This window comes from Mustela nivalis (genome assembly GCF_964662115.1).
Source record: "Mustela nivalis genome assembly, chromosome: 12".
In the NCBI taxonomy this organism is placed as follows: domain Eukaryota; kingdom Metazoa; phylum Chordata; class Mammalia; order Carnivora; family Mustelidae; genus Mustela; species Mustela nivalis.
In genome coordinates, this window is record NC_139031.1 from 12,984,067 (window position 1) to 13,010,568 (window position 26,502).

Below are 26,502 nucleotides of genomic sequence, written 5' to 3' on the forward strand. Positions count from 1 at the left end.
GGCAGACTCCCTGCTGAGCGGGGACCTCCCTCCCGCACCGTCCCCCCAACGCAGGGCTCTATCCCAGGACCCTGAGATCATGACCTGAGCTATAGGCAGATGCTTAACTGACTGAGCTATTCAGGTGCCCCTGTCACTTTAGATTAATTTGAATTTTCTCACATTTCATATCTGTAGAGCCATACAGTATATACTATTTCTTATCTGCTTAGTTCAGTGTGATTATTCTGAGATCCAGTCATGTCATGTCCCTCGATAGTTCATTCCTTTTTATAGCTGAGCAGTGATCTGTTGGATCACAGTTTATCTTTGCACCTGTTGATGAACATTTGGATTGTTGTCGCTTTTGGGCTATTACAAATAAAGCCCCTGTGAACGTCTGTGTGCAAATCCTTGTAGGAACATATGCCTTCATTTTCCTTGGATGAATATGTCAGAGTAGAATGGCTGGGTCATGTGGTAGGTGAATGTTTATCTTTTTAAGAAACTGGTGGTCGGGACGCCTGCATGGCTCAGTCCATTAAATGTGTCTGCTTTAGGCTCATGTCATGATCCCAGGGTGGTGGGATCAAGTCACACATCATAGGGCTCCTGCTTGGTGTGGAGCCTGCTTCTCCCTTTGCCTGTCACTCCCCTGCTTGTGTGCCGTCTCTCTGACACATAAATACATAAGGTCTTTGAAAAAAAAAAAATCAAAAACTGGCGTTCTCATCTCCAAGTGGTTTTACCATTTTAAATTCCCATTAGCAGAGTGTATGTAAGGGCTCTAACTGCTGTGTATTCTTGCCAACACATGTGTGGTCTTTTCACTTTTAACTATCCTAGTAGGTATGTAGTACATCATCGTGGTTTTAATTTTTATTTTCCTAATGTCTGACGATGTTGAACACCTTTTAGGTGCTTATTGGTGTCATGTTTTTGTCTTCATGAAGCCTCTTTTCAAAAACATTTTTATCTTGAAATGATTGTAGATTCATACTCTTTAACATTTTATTGGGTTTTTTAAGATTTAATTTTTTAAAAGATTTTATGTATTTGACAGAGAGACAGCCAGTGAGGGTACACAAGCAGGAAGAGTGAAAGAGGGAGAAGCAGGCTTCGTGTAGAGCCTGCAGAGCCTGACGTGGGGCTCAATCCCAGGACCCTGGGATCATGACCTGAGCTGAAGGTAGAGGCTTAATGACCGCCACCCGGGCACCCCGATTTAATTTTTTTTAATTTTAATCTAATTTAATTATTTTTTTAAGATTTTATTTATTTATTTGACAGAGAGAAATCACAAGTAGATGGAGAGTCAGGCAGAGAGAGAGAGGGAAGCAGGCTCCCTGCTGAGCAGAGAGCCCGATGCGGGCCTCGATCCCAGGACCCTGAGATCATGACCTGAGCTGAAGGCAGCGGCTTAACCCACTGAGCCACCCAGGCGCCCTAATTTTTTCTAAAAAGTAATCTCTACACTCAGTGTGGGTCTTGAACTTATAACCCCAAGATTCAGAGTTGCATGCTTCACCTACTGAACCAGCAGGTGTCCCAGATTGTTTGTTTTGTATAATTGATTTTTGAGAGTTCTTTATATTCTGGAAGGGGGTCTTTTATTAGGTAAGCAATAAACAAATATTTCCTCCTAATCTGTAGCTTATTTTCAAATTTCTCTTAGCAGTGGCTTATGATGCGCCCAAAATTGAACTTTAGTTTAATAGCTATCTTTTTTTTAAAAGTTTTTATTTATTAGGGAGAGAGTATCCACATGAGAGAGAGAGAGCAAGGGAGACAGGGCAGGAGGAGAGGGAGAAGCAGACTCCCTGGGATCATGACCTGAGTTGAAGGCAGATGCTTAACCAGCTGAGCCACCCACATGCCCCTAGTTTAATACTATCTTTAAGTGACCTGAATGTTTTGTCGTTTGGGTGTACTTTAAAAAAATCTTAAGATAGAATGTTGATTTTTGGAATGTGAACTTTCAGTGTTTTGGCCATTTTGTATTTGACCTGCACCAGAATTCCTTCTGATTCTGTTGTCTTCTTTGTGTCCCTGTTCTCTTAGACGAGGAGTTGTGTTCGGTCTCTGGAGTGCCTGTGCTTCAGTGGGCAATATTTTGGGAGCGTGCCTGGCCTCTTCTGTTCTGCAATACGGTTATGAGGTAGGTATTTCCTTCTAGCTTTTTCTTGAGTACATATAATATGTTTTTTTTTTTAAAGAAATAATACTGTGGCCATTTAGAACTGTGTAGAGCTGTGTTTGGGTGGGCAAGGCTTACATTGAAAATGGACAAACTTTTGAGAATTTCAAACACAGAAATTATTCACGGGAAAAATACCCAAGTCTGAAGACAGTATAATCAGTTGGGAAAAAGTATTTGCAACTCATGTTACAGTTCAAGAGCTAATCTTCCTAATAAGTAAAGCATGCCTGCAAATTGATAAGAAGACCAACAATACACAGAAAAAGAGGTGAAAGTTTTGAATGTGTAGTTTTTGTTTTTTTTAAGATTTTATGTATTATTTATTTGACACACAGAGATCACAAGTAGGCAGAGAGGCAGGCAGAGAGAGAGGAAGGGAAAGAGGCTCCCTGCTGAGCAGAGAGCCTGAGATCATGACCTGAGCCGAAGGCAGAGGCTTTAATCCACTGAGCCACCCAGGCGCCCCGAGCTCTGGGTCTTGGTAGGGAAAGTTCTCTGTGGTTTGTTCAGTGAGGAAAGCCAGGGTGCAGAACAATGTGGGCTGAAGGATGCCATTTTTATTTTTTTTATTTTTATTTTTTTTTATTTTAATTTTTTTTTTAAAGATTTTATTTATTTATTTGACAGAGATCACAAGTAGGCAGAGAGGCAGGCAGAGAGAGAGAGAGGAGGAAGCAGGCTCCCTGCTGAGCAGAGAGCCCGAGGTGGGGCTCGATCCCAGGACCACAGGATCATGACCTGAGCTGAAGGCAGCGGCTTTAACCCACTGAGCCACCCAGGCGCCCCCAATTTTTATAAAATAGAGAAAGAATCAGAGTATGTATTGGTATTGGCCTGTATGTTTCTAAAACAGTCTCTGGAAAGTAGAAATCAAATAGCAACAATGGTTATATGTTAAGAAAATGGGAATTAAGTGGATGGGAGAAGAGGTGGAAGGGGAGGTTGTTTACTCTCCATCTACTTTTTGTTGCTTGGATCACGTGAAAGTGTGATGTATTCAAAAACCTAAATAACTAAAAGTAAGTAGGTTGCTCATTTAAAAAGTAGGTAAATCTTGAACTAGTTGATCAAGTGTTTGGTCTCAGAAGAATGGCTCGGTAAGGCCTTCCTGTATTCCCACTCCCCTTTATTCCAGGCTTCTTGGCTTTGCATCTGGATTATACTCTTTGGCTCAGATGGGAATTTTGGTTCACCCCAGGTGCAGCTCCCAACTTTGATTTCTGGAAACACTAATTTTGTCACTGTCTTTTCCAGAAATTTAGACCGTCTGTTCTCATCAGGCTCCATTCCCTAATAAATAAAATTCCTCTGTGCAGCCTGGTTTTTGAGGTTCTTTAATTTTTTTTTTTTTTAAGATTTTTACTTATTTATTTGACAGAGAGAGATCACAAGTAGGCAGAGAGGCAGGCAGAGAGGGTGGGGGAGGCAGGCTCCCTGTTGAGTAGAGAGCCCGATGTCGGGGCTCGATCCCAGGACCCTGGGATCATGACCTGAGCCAAAGGCAGAGGCTTTAACCCACTGAGCCACTCAGGAGCCCCCGAGGTTCTTTAATCTTGATTGCACGTTTTCCTAGCAGTTTTCTCAGCTGTCCCTCAGTAGAAGCCCCTGCTTTGACCACGCAGGAGGCTTTCTCTGTCATTCGCACCCTGTCGCGTTGCTTCAGGTGTGCTGGGACAGGCCGTCAGTTGCTTTCTCAGCTCTTCCTATGGCCACTGTGTTGCTGCGCCAGCATCATTAGCTGTTTCCTTCGGTCTGTGTTTTTTATTAGGACTGGGCCTTCTCCTTTATTCTCCTCCTTGAAGCCTTGTACTATTGTTTGGTGTATTGTTTAATCCCTTCAACTGGAGAGAATATTTTCGAGGGCAGATACTGTCTCTGGTGGGAGGCTCCGTGGGACAGAGAATGAGGTTTTGGAGCCAGTCCCGATTTCACAATTGTGGTGGTACCACTCAGTGTGGCTGGGACCTTAACTGGCCTCTCTGAGCCTCCAGGGCACAATGCATGGAAAACACAAGTGAAACAGCTCCGTGCCTGGCATGGCCTGAGTACTCAGTGTTCATTTCCTTCCCGATCCCCCGTCCCCTACTCCCCGTCCTGACCTTCCCCACGTGTGCTTCTAGTGAACGTGGTCTAACCAGTATCCCAGATGTGTAAGCAATACCTCTTTCCTCCCTTTTCCAGTATGCCTTTCTGGTGACAGCGGCTGTGCAGTTTGCTGGTGGGATCGTCATCTTCTTTGGACTCCTGGTGTCACCAGAAGAAATTGGTGAGGAGAAGCTGTCCTTCCCGTTCAGCACCTCTTTGCTGTTATGGGCGAAGAGAAATCTGAGGCCAGCACAGCCAGTGTCTCTTTCCCTAGGAGAACTGTGAGGTCCTTTCAGGGGGTTGAAGGAGTGGTATTTGCTGTTTGTGTCCCATAGACACCGGTTGATTGACCGAGCACAGCTGCAGATGTTTGAGGGGAGCAAGGCTCACCTTCCTAGATTCAGGGAAAACTCTCCATTTGCAGATGAGTTTTGTGATTGAGACACTGACTGGAAATTAGCATGATCTGTTTCTCATTTCACTTCTTCAGACAGATTTGTTTCCCTTCATAAAAGTAATTAATTTAGTTCGGTACTTACCTGAAAGTAATTTAGTTTGATACTTACCTGTGGTTACATACAAGCAAAACCACAGAAGCAAATAGATGTACAGTTCTGTCTTTTGCGTGTAATTGAAGAGACATGTCAGTTTAATAGTGTGTAATTTACATTTTCTTAAATGCAATAGAGATAGTGTAATGTCATTGAAAAAGGGCCAGGCGTCTAGAAGGCACGCTATAAATCGAGGCTGTTATTGTTTTAGGTCTCCCAGGTATCGAGGCAGAAGAAAATTTTGAAGAAGATTCACACAGGCCATTAATTAATGGTGCGGAAAATGAAGATGAATATGAGCCCAATTATTCCATCCAAGAAGGCAGTACTGTTACCCAGGTCAAGGCAATAAGCTTTTACCAGGCCTGTTGTCTTCCTGGAGTTATCCCGGTAAGGACTGTTCAGATCTTACCACAGCTCCTGAGATATTAAATCCTGGATATTACCTCTACCTGCCATAAGGCATCTTGAAGAATTTAGCTTCTTTTTGATACTTTATTTAGGAATATACATTCAGAGGAATACTGGGTAGTGCCTCTCAGCTTGTATCTAGGGTGGCACAACTTGAAATTTTATGTGCATTCTAATGCAGGGTTGGGTGTTCCTTTTCTGTGAAGAGCCAGATAGTAAATGTGTTCAGCTTTCTGGGCTGGGGCAGGGGGTGGGAGGGAGGGGGGTGGTTTGCACAGTCTCTGCCACAGCTGCTCACATCTGTAGAACACAGGAAACTCTGGATGGTATGGAATAAATGGGTGTGGACAGGTTTGGCCTGTGAGCTCTAGTTGGCTGACCCTGACCCTGCATTCAAGTAAGAAGGCAGAATTAATGTTTTTAAATATGCTCTTTCTGACCTGTTGAAATATTATAAATTACATGCGACCAAGAGGGGTTTTGAATGGTTCGTTTAAGTCTGCCTTATTTGCCTGTATTCTTATCATTCTAGAAAGAAAATTACCCTTTTATTCAAAGGTGCAGAACACAGTACTCCACAGTATTTCTTGGTAATGCATTCCAGTGTTTCCAAAACCTTTACAGTCAGGAAAACTTTCTAACATCTGAACTAAATCCCTTCTGCTGCAGTTTTTCTGTCTTGATGTTTCGGGCGCGCAGGCACGAGAGTGGAAGTTAAGAGGCCTAGGTTATATTTCCAGCTTACCCACTAACTCTCTGTGAGGCCTGGGGTAAGTCACTCAGCCCATCCTTGTGTCTTCAGTTCCCCTTCTCACGGAGCAGAAAGTAAACCGGGCTACCCCTGGGTCTATAACATTGGGTCCCTGTATTGTGAATAAGCACCTGGTTTTGTTTATGTTATCGTCTAGTGGTGCTTTACAAATATCACCCCTCAGCTAGATTCAGAGTCTGCAGGTGGTTGTCCTTCGCACTTATTAGTTCCCTCTGCCTGTGCCCCCAGGCTGCCAGGACTGACATTTGCAAACAGTAGTGAAGTATGAGTTAGAATGTAAGTCTTCGCAGTTCTGTAACCGAAGGACAATGTATTATTATACAAGCGAAATGCAAGTTTCTCGAGGCCTGTTCTTATGCTGAAGATTAGTAGTTTTTAAGTAGTTGTTAAAATATTCTGCTGGTAATAGTTTACTTTCTGGGACAGAGCTTACATCTGTTGTGACTAAATATGAAACTCCTGCTACTCCTTTGTATTTCACAAGCAATTGTTCCCTGACACGGGCAGGGACGCAGAGGAAATCGAGTTCACTTAATTCCTTTGTCTTTGTAGGAGGCTGTCTGGACAAAACGCCCTCATGATTGGGATTTGGCTCTCTAGGGGAAGCTGTTTTAAAACAAGTGATACCTAGGGAGTATAGGCCGCTCCGGGGAAAAGCATATACTAGCCAGACACCCTTTGAAGTCAGCCTCTCTGTTCCTCCCCCTTTTTCCTTTGATGCTGAATGTCAGGATTTCCTGCTAATAATGTGTTGAATATAGGAGTCTTAGCACTGCTGCCTTCCTAAGACAGCTGCAACTTTTATTCCTTAAAGTAGAGCCGCAAGGCCCGGGACGGTCATGTTCTTTCATTTCTGACTCACCAAAGACGCTTCTTGCTTTTTCACTGGTTGTTGGCATACCAGGCTTTTGGAAATCATAATGTGAAAGTAGTTATAATGTCGGTTCTTTTCTTAGACCTTGAAACTACAGTTTTGTCCCATTGCTCTCCACTGATCATAATGTTAACGTCGCAGGAAGTAGAAGAACCAAAAAAGTGGGGCTGCTTGCAATAAAAGCTGTGACATTTACTGGCTTTCTTTGCTTATGATTAATCATAGTTATAGGTATGAATATCTTTTATCTTTGTCTAAATAAATATGAGTGTGTACTCTGCTTTGAGGTTCAAAACACTGGTTTGCTTCTACCGGGGGACTGAAAGGAGAAGAAACTGGAGACAATTAAGAAATAGTCATATGTATTTTTATTCCAGAGGCCTGCCGCACATGCCTTTCTGGAAGCTAATGTGGATAAAGAGAAGAGGGAGACTAGGTAAAGTCAGGCAAATGGGAATTTATAGATGTGTGTAATTTTAAAATCACGTACTCTTTTTCCCAAACTTCTGTGTATGGTTTTGCTTTTTAATTACATTAAGAATTGTGTCGTGCTGTGTGCTCTTGTTTGTTCCTTATCGAAAGTCGAATGTTTTTCTTGTAGTACTCACTGGCCTATGCCTGCCTGAAGTTAGTAAATTACTCCTTCTTCTTCTGGTTGCCCTTTTATCTGAGTAACAACTTTGGATGGAAGGAGGCTGAAGCTGACAAGTTGTCCATTTGGTACGATGTTGGAGGAATTATAGGTAATGCCAGATGCATCTTTTCCTATAATGAGAGTTAGTCGCTAGTAATATTTTACTGGATTATGAAATCTGACATCATCTTAAGTTTTGTTACTTAGTCCACAACCATTTTTTCCTAAACCGTCCTACCAGTAAACAGCTAAACTCTGAAAAAAAAAAAAAAAAAAGAACCCATGGAAAAGAAGAGCCAGCCCACGGCAGCCCTGTGATTTATAGGGCTCTTTTTTTCTCAGTTCTTTGTTTATGGATCAGTTCTTTTGTGTTGGGAAGCACAGGGATGTTTCCCTCTGTGATCTCTTGAAATGTAACCCTTTCGCACACTTTCAGTGGTATCTGAGGTCTAAAGCTAATTGAATACTAGAGATCCAAGTTAAAATGTGAATGTGCTCATGTTATCTATTTCCCACCTTTCCCACCACCCATAGCCAAAGAGGGAAAATACTAGCTTAGTGTGTAGATTTTGTCAGATCACAGAGGTGGGGATAATAGTGGGGATTGATTTCTGTGAGTATTTTGCAACTGCTCTGTTGCACACAGCAGATTTTTATAGTAACTTTTTGCTGTGGCTGGAAGCATAAACAAGTACTTAAGAAACTTTAAGACAGTTGTACAGAATGAATTTTAGTGGGTGTTGCATATATGGCTATGGCAGAATCGTAACATTCTTTCTGAAATGTTTGGATTAGAATTGTGGTAAGGCTAAGCTGCCCTAAGCACATGACAGCAGGGAGTCCTCAGGTGATACACTGTTACTGGACTTGAACTTGTTTGCACTTCTTAGTTACAGAGCTAAAGGTGAGGCTGCTACCTTTAGACCTGAACTTTGTTCTGGGTCTTGCTGTCCATTGAGGATGTACCAGATGTCCCATAGCCCCTGTGGCTCTAAATGGGGCTACAGCTAAGTGTGACCTTGTTGCTTAGAGGATTCACATTACCTCTTTCTAAAGATCCTGACTTGTTCATGATCACCAAGTCATAGTCACTGCATTTAGTTTTAGTAGATATTCATTGGCTGCTACTAATAGCCCATGAGGCATGGTCTTTAATGAGTCATCTTTTTTTTTTTTTTAAAGCTTTTATTTATTAATTTGACAGAGAGAAATCACAAGTAGATGGAGAGGCAGCCAGAGAGAGAGAGAGATAGGGAAGCAGGCTCCCTGCTGAGCAGAGAGCCTGATGCGGGACTCGATCCCAGGACCCTGAGATCATGACCTGAGCCGAAGGCAGCGGCTTAACCCACTGAGCCACCCAGGCGCCCCCATCTTTTTTTTTTTTTAAGAATTTTTTTTTTTAAGATTTTATTTATTTGACGGACAGAGATCACAAGTAGGCAGAGAGAGAGGGGGAAGCAGGCTCCCTGGATCCTGAGATCAGAGGACCCTGAGAGGCCTAACCCACTGAGCCCCTAATGAGTCATCTTTTAAAATAAAAAGCAGGGCACCTGGGTGGCTCAGTGGGTTAAAGCCTCTGCCTTCGGCTCAGGTCTTGATCTCAGGGTCCTGGGATTGAGTCGCACATCGGGCTCTCTGCTCATCAGGGAGCCTGCTTCCTCCTCTCTCTCTCTCTGCCTACTTGTGATGCCTGTCAAATAAATAAATAAAATCTTAAAAAAAAAATTCTGTCTGCTCCCACACATGCATGGGCAGTTTCTCTCTTAGAAAAGAAAAGAAAAAAGAAAATTAAAATAAAAAAGCAGAAAAATCAGGAAAAGCTTTCATAGCTGGTTTGAGAAGGGAGAATAGCAAGGAACAGTGGGGGGTTTTGATGACTTCTTCTTTTTTCCTTATTTTCCTGTCTGATTCATGGTGTCCTATCGCCGTCAGCCATCAAGGCAGTTAACGGCCGAGTAATCTTCCTTAAAGGAAGCTGTGGAGGAAGCTGTTTTCGGAGAGTCAGCCATCTTTTGGGATAGACCAGTGTCAGGATCCTGATAGCGGGGAGAGGGTACGTGGGGAACAAGCTTCAGATAATGGAGCTAAATTATAAACGATTTTGGTTGTGATGCGCTCTTGGAACTTGCAGGTGGGACTTTGCAAGGTTTCATCTCTGACATATTACAGAAGAGAGCACCGGTTTTAGCTCTCAGCTTGCTTCTGGCCGTTGGGTCCCTCGTTGGATATAGCCGTGAGTATTCCCCTGCAATTAAATTATTTTTCTGATCTCTCAGGACTAAGGCATTTGCCATGAGTCAGCTGTCAACCCTGGGGAGATGCTTGGGACCAGCTACAAAGGCTGATAGGGAGACCTTTGTATTGTCCTCTAAATGCCTGGTAAAAGTATCATCACGTAGTTTTATTTGTGTTGGGGAGGAAACTGGCATCTCTTCTGCTTTGTTGGTTTGTTTAAAAGCTTGCTTGGGAGTGTATATGCTTTGTTTGAGGGTAGGCTCCAGAGGGCCAGCATTAGAGCCAATAAAACAATAAAAGGGAAAGGGTTTCAAAAGAGGAAAGATGGTAATTAGTAGGTTTGGTATATGTCCCTGAAGATGCTGCCGAGATGGGAGTAGAGTTTTTCTTTAGCTTTTAGAAGTCTCATTAGCTCGAGCACCAGCAAGAGACAGACATTACAAATAAAAGTTGGAGTAGGCGGTGAAAGAGTTGTGTCCCTTTGTTGTCTCTGGGAGTGATCTGTGAGGTCACTGAGATCCAGATCTTTCTGTGCTGTTCAGTGGGGGCTTGTGTAATCTGCTTTTAAAGTCAGCATGCTGTTTCTGCGTCTTTTCTCGTAGGTTCTCCAAATGATAAGTCCATTAATGCACTTCTGATGGCAGTTACAGGTATGTGGTGTGGCTCTGTTTCACTACATTGTTCCTGCTCCTCTGTAAATAAAAAGGAAGAAAGGGAAACTGTGTGCTCCCTCGGTTTGAGTAATACTGAAACCTTCATTATAAAGGAAAGCTTCCTACTTCAGATTCAGATTGTTTCTCTGCTGTTATGTGACCTCCTCAGTCCTGTTGCTACAGAAGCAGTCCCCTTTCACAGAGATGTTCTGAAATGTTTGATTGCTGCTGCAGCTTCCCGTAGTTCTTCTGGAGGTAGTTTAGGAAGACGCCACATTGGAAACCAATCTCCCAGCTTTCAAAAAGTTTTTCCTCCTGTGTTAGAATTGGTCAGTATTTCTCCATGTGAACACCAGATGAAACAGTTGAGTGTAATTGGGGACCATGGTATATAAAGAGGATTTTTAAACTTTAGCTTCTACTCAGGATAGCAAGGGTGGCTCATGGTACGTGAGGCGCACGGGACTCATTCCTACCTTGTGGATCGAGTCACGTGGGCTGACTCGTGCCAAGGCCTTGGACAGCCTCTTGGAGAACAGTGGCTGCTAGAACCGTCTGCACTGCTTACAGAGCCTTTTCTCTTTTCTTTTTTCTTTTTTCCCAGTATGTGTGGTTGAATTTGGGTAGTCAGATACTCAGTTGATAACAACTCTAGCGCAGTAAAAGCTGGCAAGCGAGTGTAATTAGTTATTACTGAATAATGTCTGGATAATAATAATAATAACTGAATAATAGTAATAATAATAATAACAGCCTTGACAGGATTAGAAAGGCTGTATATTCACTGTATTTCCTGCACTTTTAGTTTTTATAAAAGACACCAGAGTATCATATAATTCAGGTAGGGCTTTCAGGAAAGTGGATGCTAACTAGTTTGAAGACACATGATCTGGAAGAGGTTTCATTTGTACTTTTTTCCTCTTCCCCCTTTTGCTGTTTCTGTCCAATGTACTGATTAAACTGTTGGGATAAGAGTTGCCTTGTCCAGTGGATTTCTAGCCGTGCGATGAATAGTGTTTTAATGAGAACCTGTTTTGTTTATGACCTCAGGATTTTTTATTGGCGGACCTTCTAACATGATTAGCTCTGCTATTTCTGCGGACCTGGGTCGCCAGGAGCTGATCCAAGGAAGCAGTGAGGCTTTGGCAACCGTCACAGGAATTGTCGACGGAACTGGAAGCATTGGAGCTGCCGTGGGCCAGGTGAGGGAACAAGAGAGGGCTTGAAATTGAGTGGTGAGTAGTCTCGTTCGGTGGAAGAATTTACACCTGCGCGCCGGGCCACAGCAGGTGGCACTCTTGTGCCGCATAGTACGCTTTTCTGTCCACCTTAGGTTCCTAATCTTCTCTGGAGTCAGCTGATGGGATGTAATGTGGAAGGTCCCTTTTCATCTTTCAGTTTCTTCTTTCCACTTTTACTTCCAGATTCTTCCTGTCTGGAAATAAGCTGACACCTCATAAGACAGAGCCTCAGTCCCAGTTTGCTGTTCCCTTCTTTCCAGCCTGAATTTGGCCCTCCGAGGGGCCTCGAGACAAGTGTCTCGTTATCCCCCACGTGGCATGCACACCCTACCTCCTCTCCTGTACCAGACACATGTGTACTCCCATGGATCCCACTAGAAATTACCATGGACTCGGCAGCTGCTCTCAGTCACTTTCTCTGCTTCCAGTGACTGTGCCTCAAATGCAGGTTCATAAATGTCTTGTGTCAGAATCATCTGGGTTATTTAAAGTAGGGAACACTAAGCTTACTACAGGCTTGCTGAATTAGAACCTGGAGATCTGTTTCAGCAAGACTTCCTGGTGATTCTCATGCACACTAGACTTGAATTGATTGACTAGGCTAAGACTGGCCTACAGTAAGTAGTCAGAACTACTCGAAGGCTTAAATTCAGCCTTGTCTTCCTCAGGACAGTCGTGACTCATGCGTCTCCTAGGGTATACCTTTCCAGGACATTGAGGGCTGATTTTGCAAAAATAAGCGTCAGAGAATCATCTGCATTAGATAAAATAGATGAAACTTTGAAAGTTAATGAGATGTTTAATGGGCAAAGAAAATACAGGCAAGACTTCAGGGGTTGCCCAGTGGTCAAAGACATAGGAAGTCAGCAGTGCCATTAGGCAAGGGGAGGTGTTAGTCAGTGAGATCAGAGGTGTAAAGGGGCCAGAGGAGAATGGGAGGAAAAAGTCTCTTAGTTTTGACACTCAGGTCATTACCGGCCTTGAATATTGCTGTTTTGCTTGCTCTGTGGGGATAGAGCAGCGACGTCTGATTGCTGGTGGTTAATAAGAGAGCCAGTATTGAGAAAAATAAGCCATCTAATGCTCATCACTACCCAGCCATATGTTACATAGTTCTTTGTTACTATGTTTCATGGTGGCCCCAGTACGTGGGGGGGAGGGGGGTATATGGCACACAGTAGAAGTGTCCACATCTGTTGAATGACTATAGAATGAATGATTGATAGGATGAATGATGAATGTGTGCTTAGTGTACTTGATTATGAGACTGAAGGGAGAAAAAAAAAAAACCTAGCAAAAGTAGGAGAAATGTGCTTACTTTATTGTGTGCTGGAGTAGGAACCAAAAATGGTATTGGCTTCCAGTTCAGAGGTCTTTATATAAAGGTAAGGGGTGATTGTACTGGATATCCTTTTCTGATATTTTTGTATTTTTGGTTATCCTTTCTCCCTGATGTTTTCTTCATTAATCAAACAAGTGGGTTGTATAATGAGAATTTCAAGGAGTTGGGTTTTTTTTTTTTTTTTTAAGATTTTTATTTCTTTAAGAGAGAGAGAGCACGAGAAGAGGGGAGGGTCCGAGGGAGAAGCAGACTCCTCGCTGAGCAGCAAGCGTGATGCGGGACTCAATCCTGGGACTAGGGGATCCTGACCTGAGCTAAAGACTTAACCAACTGAGCCACCCAGGCGCTCCTCTTGGAGTTTATTTATATTAAAAGTGTCTCACCTGCCAGTATTTGGATCCCTAACTATGAACTTGGGTCAGCATTAGGCTCACTTTGGTGGTTGGGAATATAAGATCTGGAGTAAATCATTGTTAGTTAGGCTTTATTCATTCCTCCTCCATATTGATTTTTGAATAATTTCCCATTGCGTGGAGCATGAGATTCCAGACTCTATGACTTAATATTAGAAACTTGATGAGCTTTGTCCCAGCTCTCCTAATTTACCCCGAACAGCTTTTTTCCCAACTTCCCTTAACTTCACAAGAATGAGTTGGTCTCTTGATTTCCATAAAGGTTGGTGCCTACTTCTACCAGAGGGCTTGTCACGGTGGATCACGTTTACTGGTTTATCCGTGCCAGTCTCTGCATGTCCTTGAGAACAGGAACTGTTTACTTCATTTTTGTGACCCCAGTGGCTTCATGTATTTTTAACACATAGGGGCTCAGTAAGATAAAATCATGGCATCTGTCCAAGACAACATGACAAAAAATGTCCACATAAACACCTGAACACATGTGTGTTCGTAGCTGGGTTACTCCTCACATCTAAGAAGCAGGAAACCCAATGTCCATCGACTGAGGAATGGAGAAGCGGCATGTGCGTATTCGTATGGTGGACTAGTATTTGGCAGTTGAAGACGGTATCTGGCCCTTAAGAGTGGAAATGGAGAGATGTTACATAGATGCATTTGAAAAATAGTAGGCTCGGTGAAAGAAGCCAGTTACCAAAGACCGTGTACTTGAATGATTTCATTCATATGAGCTATCTGAAATGGGCCCATCTATAGGGAAAGAAATTAGATTAGTGGTTGCCTGGGGTCAGGTGGTTCTGCAGAGTGACTGTTGATAGGCACAGCATGTTTTGGGGGGGCTGGTGATAGACATGGCCTAAAATTAGATTTTGGTAATAGTTGCACAGTTCTTTAAATAAACTAAAAACCATTGAGTTGTATACTTTAAATGGGTGATATGTCAATGAAGATGTTTAAAAGAAAGATAAAGTGGCAGGAAGACTTGGGAGTGCTGTTATGAGCCCTTCAACAGGCAACTAGACCTCTGCTTTTTTGTTTTCCATTGTGTAATCTATGCTACATCACTCACTCGTTTTGCTTTTGGTTTTTCCCGCTTATAAATTTCACTGGTCGTGTGCAATGGAAGAACAATGGGTAAAACTCAACATCTGTGGTCAGTCAATTTTTATTTTCTTAAGATTTTATTAGTTGCTTGACAGAGAGAGAGCACAGCAGGGGGAGCGGCAGGGGCAGAGAGAGAGGGAGAAGCAGGCTCCCCTCTGAGCAGAGAGCCCAACACAGGGCTCAGTCCCAGGACCCTGGGATTATGACCTCAGCCTAAGGCAGACGGTTAACCAACTGAGCCACCCAGGCACCCTGGTCAGTTGATTTTTGACAAGGGTGCCAAGACCATTCAGTGGGGAAAGCATGGTTTCTTTACCAAATGGTGCTGGGGAAGTTGGATACACACCCGCAGGTTGAAGATGGGGAGCCCTTGCCTTACAGTGGAGACAAAAACTGACACAAAACAGATCAGTACCTAACCTTAAGAACGAAAACTATAAAACCTCTTAGAAGAAATTGTAGGGACAAATCTTCATGACACGTATGTACAACTGGGCAATTAAGCACCTGTAAAGATTCTCAGCATCCTTAGTTTTTAGGGAAATGCGAATCAAAACCTCAGTGAGGAAAACAAAACAAAACAACACCTCAGTGAGATACCACCGCACACCTGTTAGGATGGCTGTCATTTTAAGAACAACGACAGAAGAGAACAAGTAGTTCTGAGGATGTGGAGGAACTGGATCTCTTATGTTGCTGGCGGGAATGTAAAATGGTGCAGCTGCTGTGCAGAATGCCTCGCAGAGTTAACCATGGAATTACTGTGTGACCCAGCAGTTCCACTCCTCGGAATTAAAGAACTGAAAACAGGACTCAGACCTGTGTGTACCAGTGTTCATGGCAGCGTTATTCATAATACCCACAAGGTGGAAACAAACCGAACGTTCATCAGCTGATGATAGGACAGACGAAAGGGGACATGTCCACAGTGTGGACTATTATCCAGCCATAAAAAGGGACGCTCTTCGAACATGTGCCACAGCCTTGGAGACAGTACGCTGAGATGAGCCAGACTCGGCAGGACAAACACTGTGGGACTCCGCTGAACATGAAATCTCTAGAACAGGCAAATTCTCAGAGGTTACCAGGGAAGAGGGGCTCGTGGGGAGTTATTGCTTAATAGGTGCAGACTTGGTGTTTAGGGTAATGAAAAATTTGGGGAATAGTTAGTGGGGATGGTGGTATAATGCCGGGAACGTACGTAACGCCTCGGAATTGTACACTTCAAAATGGTTAAAATGGCCACTTTTATCGTATACATTTTAACATAATAGAAAAAGAAAACGGGCCAAATGCTATTAGATTCTTTTCAGTGATTGGAATAAAGTAAAAGAATTTGTTGTAGAACGTTAAAGCCATATAGAAATCCTCTGAGTCTAAATAACACCACTGAAAAATGGGCAACATGGTAAAAGAAACTATTTTCAAAAGCATCAATTAAAGTACCTCTCATTGGGAGAAAGAACAATTAAACAGAAGTGGTTTGAGGATGTTCATCTTCCTCTTATTGGCAAAGTGAACAAAAATATTACAAAAATTGTAGTCATGTCGTCTCTTCTGCTGTGTTTGTGCTGGACTCTGCCGGCTTACAAGTGAAGGCCAGGTGTCTTTAAGTAGGAACATGCACGGGAAAGCTTTGTGAACCGGAAACCATTCTACACATCCTAACTCCCTTCGCATTTTCTGGAAGAGCCGTGTTTAACCTACCCTTTCAGCTACTTCGTTTGATTAATTTACAAAGGATTATATTGTAATTTCTTTTTCTCCCTTGTAGTATTTAGTGTCTTTGATCCAGGACAACCTGGGATGGATGTGGGTGTTCTACTTTTTCATTCTCATGGTAAGTGAGTGTGTGCCTCTTTTAACTCGTGGGGTTTTTTTTACAAATTTAGTTCAAAGCATTTACTCTGATCGCTTCTTAAATGAGCACAATTGCCAATTGCTGTTGGTGAGCCTTTTGTGAAGAGTAACATTGCATGAGTCTGAATGACAAATTCTTTTTTCAGGGTGGGAACGGGTCTTCTCATTTGCCCTTGACCTGAGCCTAATAAATATTGTCGTTTATACTTCTAGAAAAAGTGCTGAGAGATTTACTGAAAGTATTAATCGGTGTACTCTCCTGGGGTACTCTCTATCTCCTAGATTTAGTTTGGGAATTCTGAAGGAAATTACAGGATACACCAAGCAACATGGGGCTCAAAAAAAAACAAAAGCATTACTATAATTAACACTGTGGTATGTAGGTTCTAAAATGAAGAGAATCTCTTGAGAAAATATTTGTCATACCTTAAACGTTCTTGGCTGGGATTGTGTACTTTCTGGGAAATAGCCAATTCAGAACAATGCCTTATACTTTTAAAATGTTGCTCTCTGTTAAGTGAGTATGTGACCTGCCCTCCCGCTTTATTGGTGAGGTAGTGCTAGAGACAGGTCTCCCTGAGAGGGTTCGGCGATCGCTTCATCCACGAGCGGATGTGTTTGTATCCCAGCCCTAAATCTAGTGCATCCTAATTGGAGACAGCCTCAAGGGGCCCCCACGTCCAGCCACAGTCATCTAGCCTTGTCCAAGGAGCCCAGGGGTAGTTCAGCTCCCTAGTTCCCTGGAGCTGCCTTAAGGCTATGTACTCTGCTGTCACAGAGGATGCTGCTTCTGCCTAACTGCCTTCCGCCTTCCAAAGACTGGGCCATATGTCTCTGTGTTCTACTTCTGACATCTGTGCTAAAGAGGGAAATGTCTCCTGATGAACCTGCTGTGTGATCATACAAGAAATCGTACTAGAAAGAAAACTGGATCTCTTATGAGAAGCACTGTTCTTAAAGTGAGCTCCAGGGGCGCCTGGCTGGCTCAGTCTGCACAGCGTGCAACTCTTGATCCTGGGGTCAGGATTTTGAGCCTCACACTGGGTGCAGAGGTTACTTAAACAAATAATAAAAAATAGAAAATAAATAAAGTGAGCTCCAGTACCAATTTTTTGTTCTGCCTGTGGCACATTATTTGATTTTCTGTGCCTTAGTTCTTCTCCTCGAGAGTATGTAACATAAAGTTTTTTTTTTTGTTGTGGTTGTTTTTTAAAGATTTTTTATTTATTTGTTAGAGAGAGAGAGCGAGCACAGGCAGACAGAGTGGCAGGCTAGAGGCAGAGGGAGAAGCAGGCTCCCTGCCGAGCAAGGAGCCCAATGTGGGACTCGATCCCAGGACACTGGGATCATGACCCGAGCCGAAGGCAGCTGCTTAACCAACTGAGCCACCCAGGCGTCCCAAGAGAGTATGTAACATAAAGTTTTAAAAAAATGTATTAACCTCGATTTTCAAAATTTTTTTCTAATTCATTGGAAAAGATTAAGTTATCTTTGTATGGAGTCAAAATTAATGCAGTTGTCCACATTTATTACTACGTTCATGGTGCTCTAACAGGGTTAATTAAATTGCCACTGCATATTTAATGCTTTTTTCTCTTCACAGACAAGTTGTACAATTTTATTTATCTCGCCATTAATAGTGAGGGAAATCTGCTATCTCATGCAAAGACGACAAGCTCATGTACTGAGTGAATGAGTGTTGCCCACAGAAGAGAAGAACAATGGGAGACACATCAGGACTATTATTTCTTTTAATTCACCCTATTGGGGCTTGTCTTAGGAGCTCCAGCAAAACCTCAGATTGTCAAGCCTTTTTCAGCAGTGTCGGCCACTTGAGCTGCTGACCGGTGGGGAAGGCTGGGCTGTTTTTCTGCACTACATGAGTTACTGTGGGTGATTTTCATTGTTGCTTCGCAAACGTACTAAGTGGCCTGTGAAGCTGCCAGCCTTTTTATTTGTCCTGTTGAGATTATCCTTGTAACCTGAATTACTATCTTGGACTTGGACCCTAATTCTCCAGCCTGGAAAGTTCAGTGGCCACGAGACAGTTGCACATGGTTTGCATCAATGATGGGCTCCACGAGTAGGGGAGGATCGCTGGATTCTGCTTTGATAATGAGTCCGCGGAGAGCGGTTCAGCTTTGAAGCCTCCAGTCCTGGTAGAGTACACAAGCTGCATCAAGCACAAGCCTGCCTTGGACAAAGAGCCCCTTTGTTAACAGTGGTGGGAAAATCACACTACGTGGTGACGAGCTCAGTCACTCTGTATCTGCTCCAGAAGCAGAAATACCTTCAAATTATTGTCAGCTTGTTTTCTTCTGTCTTCATTCACAAGTCACTTTGACTCCTGGAAGTACTCAGTCTTCCTTTCAAGGACCATAAGGTACATCATCTGTTGTCACGAACATTCCAAGGTGTAGCTCACAGCCGAAGTCCTCAAGCCCAGATGTGCTCTCTGGGAATGTTAGGATCCACTAAGACGCTAATAGGCTTTGGCCTGTTTTCAGAGAATTGAGCTTTCTCACTACTGGGTTCCTTGAGTTACCTCAGCAGAAGACTAGAATTAGAGACAAAGGAAAGACCCTTATGTCCTAGTAAGCGTTAAGTATGTGACCTTGAATCACATCAACGGGTTACTAGGGCCTGGTGACTAGGTATCTATTCCTTAGAAGTTTGTAGCGTGTATGTCTTCAAGGCTGTGAATTCTATACTAATTATCAATATTTTTAGGTCATTCTGTATATGTATTTTAAATTATGGACACGAACTAGGGGGAAAATGTGCAATTTTGAGGGCTGCCTAATTGGTGTTGGGTTAGGGAATATTTTTCAACTTCTTGCTTTATACTCTAAAATGTGGTGTGTGAATTTATGAACTTGGTAATGTTATTTAATCAAGGAGATTCCCAATCAGTTAATGCCTCATTACTGACATAAAAGGGAAAATACAGAACACAGGAAGGGAAAATAAACTGACTTTTATAGTAAATAACCTGTCCATCTGATTATTTAAATACATACTCTGACTTTCTCATTGTAGGGTATGATTCATGCCTTCTAATTTCCTGCGGTTGGCCATTTACTGACCCTGTGGTACTGCCACATAGTACAGCTAGTTTCTTCCTGATGGCCCCATCTCTGTTCTGTCTGTGAACACCATCCCTTCCTCTTTGTGTGAGAGTGTGCTCAGTTTGGATGACTTGCCTGGTTGTAATTTAAGAATTGCCTATAGATGAATGCTTGAATGCTATTTTTTATTATTTAACCTCCCTCTGACATTTGGTTGACAGTTTCCTTTCTGCCCACATTATCAGTATAGTAGCATCTTTGTATCCTGACACCAACATTGTTTACTTATTCTGTTTATTTTTTATTTTTATTTTTCACCCTGTTTACACTTAGCTGGGTGAGTGTTCCCCTGACCTCTCTATAGTCCCCAAGCAGTATCTAAAATGAAATTTTAAATAGATAAGTGCTCCACCCCGAATGAAAGCATATTTTGGACGATGGATATATTTCCTTATTGTTCTCGTTCTGGCAGGCTACGTAGGAATCAGCTTTAAAGAACTCCTAACTTCACTTTTGTATTAATTTCTTGGCCCGTGAAGAAAAGGCCAAAGGGGAAGCTAATTTGGAGATGACGGCTTGCTTCTCTGGCAGCTACATCTCCGATGTTCACTAGGTTGAAGAAAATCACTCTGGCCTGCTCTTTCTGGTCATGCTGTGTTTTCTTCTCTCCTTCTGTGTAGTTTCAAAGGAAGAAAGTCCTCTCCCCTCTCCTATGTATTCTGTTCCTTCCTGCTTCCTAGAAGACTAAAGTCCTGTAGTCCACGTGCACGCAAGAATGCATCATGAAGTCGTTGGAGAATGTGTGGTGCTCTCGCGTGTTTCCTCCCTGCCCTCTTTAAAACCTCCAGAACCTTCCCTGCCTGCCCCATAAGTAACTGATAAGGCCTTTTCTTAGCCCTACTAGTTCTGCTGACTCCTATCCTATTTTTCTTTGCACAGCCAAATCCTTCGGTTCATGGACGGCCGCTGCTGCCTTCCGGCTGGCCTACTAACTTCCTCCGCAGTGAGGTCTTGAACTGTGTATCTGCTTGCCCGGGACCGCCCTGGTTTTGATTCCTGTGGTTCTGACTTAGTTATCAGTAACACCTCCCTTCTCTACACGCGCCCCCGCTTTGGATACCATATCCTCATCCTCTGATCTCTTTCCTCGTCCTACAGAAACCGCGCATCTGAAGACCACTGAATTTGGAAATCTTTTTCTTTCATTTCTTATCTTGCTTATTCCCTTGTATTGGACACTGGTAACCGCTCCATCCCCCCCAGGACTTTCCCCTCCTGGCTTCTTTCTCCTGACCTCCCATTCCCTATACTGGGTTCTCTCCTCTGTTCACCCTCTGGTAGTTTTCTTTTCTTTTCTTTTCTTTTTAAAGGATTTTATTTATTTATCTGAGAGAGAATGAGTGCACAAGCAGGGGGAGTGGCAGGCAAGGGGGGGAAGCAGGCTCCCTGCTGAGCAAGGAGCCCGATGTGGGACGTGGTCCCAGGACCCCGAGATCATGACCCAATTGGAAGGCAGACACCCAACCAACTGAAGCATCCAGGTGTCCCTGGTAGTTTCCTTTCTACAGTAAGTGTCAGCACCTTTCTCCGATGAGCAGTTCTTCTCATCTACTGGTAGCTCTGGTAAATACTAGTGAGTAAGAAACCACCGAAGAGAGGTCTGGCGTCCGTTCATTAAATACTGTCTCCGGTGTATAGTGAAGAGAATATCTCAAGGGAAATGGACTCAAGTCCTATAACCTCAACCTCTTTGCCCCGTCCCTACACAGACCAGTCTGCCAGTTGCCCACATGAATGGTTTCCAAGGTTTCTGAGTCATAGGCCCTCTTGAGAATCTGAAAGATATTTACCCTCTTCCTAGATCAAAACACACATAGGAGTAAACATTCAAATGTGTTACAGGGTGTTCATGGGCCCAAACTTAAAGCCTGTCCTTGGACCACAAAGTTAGAAACCCTGGTGCAGAGAACCAAGTGTCACCTGGTGTGAGGTTTTCCACAGTCTGGTTTCGAGCTGACTGGGTTCTTTACTGATCGCCACGCTACATGAACCGTCTACAAAATCAGTTGGGTTGGTTTCTCACGTGCTACAAATGGCAGTTGTGTTTTCCTATCTTCTTATCTTTTTTAAGTAAGCACCTGTATTTAAACTTCTTAAAAGTTTTTTTTTGAAACTAATTAAAATACAGGTAACATTTATCACTTTAACCATTTAAACCATATAGTTCGGTAGTGTTAGCTGTATTCCCATTGTCATTATACCTTCCCGTCTGTAAGACCCCTTTTCAACTCTCAGCCTTGTGAATCTCAACTTTCCTCCAAGGCTTGGCCATCACCGGTGAGTCCAAGAAACCTTTCCCAACCAGCCTGACAAGCACTCACTGTCTCTTCTTCCTTGGCTACGAATAGCAATATGACTTGCTTGGTGCTTAGCTCTTTCTGTCTTAGCTATTTTTCACAGCGAACTCCCCAAAGAGATTGTTTGCTCTTTTTCTCCAATTTCCTGCCTGGTTGGTGCTGAGTAAATGTTGATCATTTGGAAAAGGTAGAAGGAAAATGAGAGAGTGGAGGGTAGGCAAAGCGGGGTGCGGGGCCCTGATTCTGCCAGTGACCCTTTTTTTTGCTTTATATGCAGTACCACATGCGGTGGCAGCCGGGTTAGGAGGCTGGCTGGCCTAGGGCGCAGTACCCTCTCCTCAGGCTCTTTGGGAGACCCATTAGCTATCCCAGAGGCTAAGCAATGGTGAACAGTGAGCTTTTGTTTTTTTCCCCCCTCTCTTCAAGATTTTATTTATTTGACAGAGAGATCACAAGCAGGCAGAGAGGGAGGGGGAAACAGACCCCCTGCTGAGCAGAGAGCCTGATGCAGGATCCCAGGACCCTGGGATCATGACCTGAGCTAAAGGCAGAGGCTTAACCCACTGAGCCACCCAGGCGCCCTCCCAACCTTTTTTTTTTTTTTTTTTTTTTAAGATTTTATTTATTTGACAGAGTACAAGCAAGGGGAGCAGCAGGCAGAGGGAGGAGAAGCAGATTCCCTGCTGAGTGGGGAGCCCGATGCGGGGCTCGATCCCCAGACCCTGAGATCACAACCTGAGCCGAAGGCAGCTGTCCAACCCACTGAGCCACCCAGGCCCCCCAACAGTGAGCTCTTTTGTTCCAGTGCAGATCCCATGCTGTTCAAGCTGCTGTCTCTTCCCACTGCATGATTTTACCTGAACTGTCCTCCTCCCGCTGCTGTCTCAATGCTGTTCACCCGTCTTAGCCCTTGGCGTCCTGCCTCAGAGGAGCTTTCCTGAGGATGCTGTTCCTCATGCTCTCTCTTGTCTTTAAACTTTTATAGCTGTTATTCCTAGATCACACAGTCTGATGGATTTTACTGCTCTGTTTTGCTCTGGTTGTGAGCCCCAAAGAGTCAGCTCTATGTCTAAGGATATGCCTGCCATTGAATCAAGATAGCTGGTTTACCTTCCCACGTGGCCTCTTGTACTTTTAGATTCAGGGTCCTCTTCCTTTTGCTTTTTCCTTCCATGCCCTGATTGTTTCTGGTGGCCAAGTTTGTCTCAGCATCTATCAGAATAAGATTAAAGAGGAGATAATGATATTTATGTGTGTGAACATAGATAAGACAATATGGATCACTGAAATGTTATATGCATGTGTTACAGCATAGGCAACAGTATACATGTTTTATGTAAATACATATGTTGCATACACACACCTACATAGCATACATACATATGTGTAAAGTCTAATACTTGAAAAGAAATTATATACCTGAGTACCCAGTGGTATGGTCTTTCCATCATCCTCGCGTAATAGTTCACGTGCATATACGCCTTTCAAAAGTGCCCACCCCTCACTACTCTCTCTCACGCGCACATCGTTGTGACTACGGTAGGTTCCGCAGATGGGAGAGCTGAGGCTCAGAGACATTGGGTGGTCACAGAGCTAGTAAAGGAAAGAAGCAGAACTGAATAAAACCCCAGGCTTTTTGCCTTAACTCGAGCATCTTTGCCATTACCCCCTGTGGCGTCTTCTCATTTAACCTTATCCTAGCCTTACAGCAGCGGGGCAACTGCTCTCATCTTTTCCGAGGCCCATAATCCCGGGGCCTGAGCAGACCTCGAGTTAAACTGCCTCCAGTCCTGCACCTGCTGCTTGGTGGGGTACCCCCCCCCGCCCTATCAGGCCCCTGAGAACTTCTCCCCTTGTGCCAGCCCACTGCTTCCCTCTGCAGCTGCCTCCCACCCCAAGTTTGCCTTTGTAAAGGCAAACACCTCTTGCCTCTTTTTCTCGGTCCTTCTCTCTGAGGCTCGGGGATTCTGCCACCTGACAGACTCTTGCATTATTATTTCTTCCCTCCTTCCGGGGCCCTGGATAGTTGCCGCAGGTGTGACGATGTCACATGCTCACTTTTGCCAGGTCTGCCTCTTTGCTCTTGACCGCGGTCCCCGCCTCGTACCCTTGTTTCTAATGAATGCTTCATGACCTGTGAATGAGGGGCTTGCTCTGGAGATGCCGGGAGCCTGCTTTTTCAGGCCTGCTATTGCCCTCCTATTGAAGGAATAACTGTTTTTTTCTTTTTGCCTTCCAGAAATTCAAGAAGTAGCAAAATCATTTGGAACTGTTTTGAATCCCCTTTATCACGGTGGAATGTTGGTAAAAGTGTTGCCCTGTTTGACCAGAATGTTGTGGATTTTAATGGTATGATTGTACTTAGGTGAAACCCTTCATCTGAGGACTTCAAAGGCCTCCACTTTGCTTAATAGTTACCATCACACCCTAAAGAGGGACATCAAGATGCCACGGTCCTAGATTCTCTCTGATTCTGTGTGTGTGTATGTGTGTGTGCATGTGTGCAGTTGCTTCTTTATTTAGCATTTTGTTTGTTTTCTTAGCCTCACCATAGACAAGTTTCAGAAATCTAACAGTTAACACAGCTGGTTTCCATGAAAATGACAACCTAAAGAGTAGCATACATGAGTTGCCTTTGTTTTGTGGGATGAAAATGTTAGGAGGCTTATGAAGGACTGGAGGCAGTCGGGTATGGCTGGGAGGAAAGCAGCTGTGGGTAGAGTCTAGTCTGCCCACCGAGACTGTGCCCTTATGTCCCCAGAGCCGTGGAACAGGTTTCACCATTGTTGGCACTACTAGTTGGGTTCATGGGAAAGATGATCCTATGAATGAGCTCTAGTGGGGAATGTAGGTGCTGCATGATCACCCACATTGGTCCTTTTAGCAGCACTTTAAAAAAAAAAAAAAAAAGATTTTATTTATTTATTTGACAGACAGAGATCCCAAGTAGGCAGAGAGAGAGAGGGAAGCAGGCTCCCCACAGAGCAGAGAGCCCGAGGCGGGGCTCGATTCCAGGACCCCATGACCTGAGCTGAAGGCAGAAGCTTTAAGCCAGTGAGCCACCCAGGCGCCCCCTTTTAGCAGCACTTTCGAGAAAAGAGCCTGTGTCACCATTAGAGGAAAGGTTCCTAATTAAAATAACACCAAAGACTCCCTCTCCCCCACGCCCCACCCCTGGTTTCTGCAATCACTTAGGCTATGGAAACAGCCTCTGGATAAAGGGATGGGTTAGTTAAGACAAGACTCTTCTGGAGAAAAGCCTCTCAGGGGTGGCATATAGAAATGACCCAGAGCAGTCCCCCTGCCCGCACCCCCCTCCTGTTGGGCTGGGGCTCAGCACGGCTGCTTTCGGCCAGAGCGTATGTCGTGCTGCGGGATTGTGGTGGTTCTCATCTGGAAGGAGCTTTCCTACCCACAGTTACATTTTCCTTTCTCTACCCTCCCCCCAAGGAGCTGGTCTTTCCACAGTCCAGTTCCTTCCCCAGCTCAGGCCATCTATTTCTTGACTCAGCAGGGGGAGACAGAGTCCCAGAGACCCTGCCTGCTGCACTTTCCGACACCGGAAGGTGCCACATGTTCTTTATTTCATTATTGATGCATACGTGTTTTGAAATCCTCTCTATTTCGTGCTTACTGTATGTGTGGAGTCCCGTTCCGCGCCCCCGGGCCTTCCCTCAGCCTCCTACCCCCGCTGATGGCCGCCCAGCCTGTTCTACAGAGAGACGGAGATTCTCTGGAGTTTCTCTCCTTGGACAGTTCCGTCTCCCAGAGAAGGTGATGCCTTAGCTTCCCTGTAAATCCCGTAGCTTTCCAGTAGCTTCCCTTCACCATTCGTTTCCAGTCATTAATCTCGGGAGCCTCTCGGTTGGGATCCTCAACCATCCCCTCCACACCTTGCTGCTGCCGTCCCTTCTGCCATGAGGAGGGAGTCCAAGTTCAGATCCCAACGGATGGGCTACCCTTGCAAACCTCACTCGCTCGCTCTCCTTCTCTCTTCTCCCCCCGACCCAACTGTTCCTTCTCTAACCTGGACACCAGCTCTGAATTATTGAGGCGAGAGCTGAAGGTCAGTCTACCCCTCTCCCAGGAGTGAACTCCTTTGCATCGTCCACTGACAGCTGTCTGGTACCCAACTCGGGAACATCCTCTTGGGGTGACCGAATGCACTCTCCCTAGTGGCGCCATTCCATTGTTCTGTAGCTTGAATTATTAGAAAATTCGTTCGCCTTTCCTTTTCTTCTTCCAAAGCAACACAGATGAATTTTTTCTCTTGGAATGTTTGAGGATAGCTTCCCTCTCTCTTTCAGCTTTTTGGGCTTCCAATCTTAAATTTGTAAAGAAACCCGGTGCCTGGGTGGGTCAGTGGGTTAAGCCTCTGCCTTCAGCTCAGGTCCCGTTCCCAGGGTCCTGGGATCGGTGGCATAGGGCTGTCTGCTCGGCAGGGAGCCAGCTTCCCCCGCCCTCTGTCTGCCTCTCTGCCTAAGTGTGATCTCTGTCAAATAAATAAATGAAATTAAAAAAAAAATTGTATAGAAACTATTCCCCAGCTATTGATTTCTGAGCAGATCTACCAGTGCAGCCCTTTACTTGCGAAGTCCTCAACTGTCTTCTTTGAGCACCCCCTTCTCTCTCTGATTTGATTTCCCCTCTCCTAATCTTCAGTCTCAAGAACATTCTCTGGACACAATTGTTTCGTCTTCTGTGCTCCAGAGGCTCTTGTTCA

At 44.2% G+C, this 26,502-nt stretch overlaps 1 protein-coding gene across 13 annotated transcripts in view; it reads left to right on the plus strand.

Annotated features, from left to right (window-relative positions):
• The window catches only part of SLC37A3 (solute carrier family 37 member 3), a 49,221-nt gene extending 29,879 nt beyond the window's left edge, over nucleotides 1-19,342 (plus strand). For all 13 annotated transcript variants that reach the window (XM_082693927.1, XM_082693925.1, XM_082693920.1 and 10 more), the window contains 9 exons: nucleotides 2,041-2,137; nucleotides 4,361-4,445; nucleotides 5,027-5,205; nucleotides 7,474-7,615; nucleotides 9,638-9,739; nucleotides 10,344-10,391; nucleotides 11,445-11,596; nucleotides 16,269-16,334; nucleotides 17,958-19,342. In XM_082693927.1, coding sequence (XP_082550053.1) covers nucleotides 2,041-2,137; nucleotides 4,361-4,445; nucleotides 5,027-5,205; nucleotides 7,474-7,615; nucleotides 9,638-9,739; nucleotides 10,344-10,391; nucleotides 11,445-11,596; nucleotides 16,269-16,334; nucleotides 17,958-18,050 — 964 coding nt within the window. In that variant the 3' untranslated portion in view covers nucleotides 18,051-19,342. The remainder of the gene's footprint in view (nucleotides 1-2,040; nucleotides 2,138-4,360; nucleotides 4,446-5,026; nucleotides 5,206-7,473; nucleotides 7,616-9,637; nucleotides 9,740-10,343; nucleotides 10,392-11,444; nucleotides 11,597-16,268; nucleotides 16,335-17,957) is intronic.
• The last annotated feature ends 7,160 nt before the right edge of the window (nucleotides 19,343-26,502 follow it).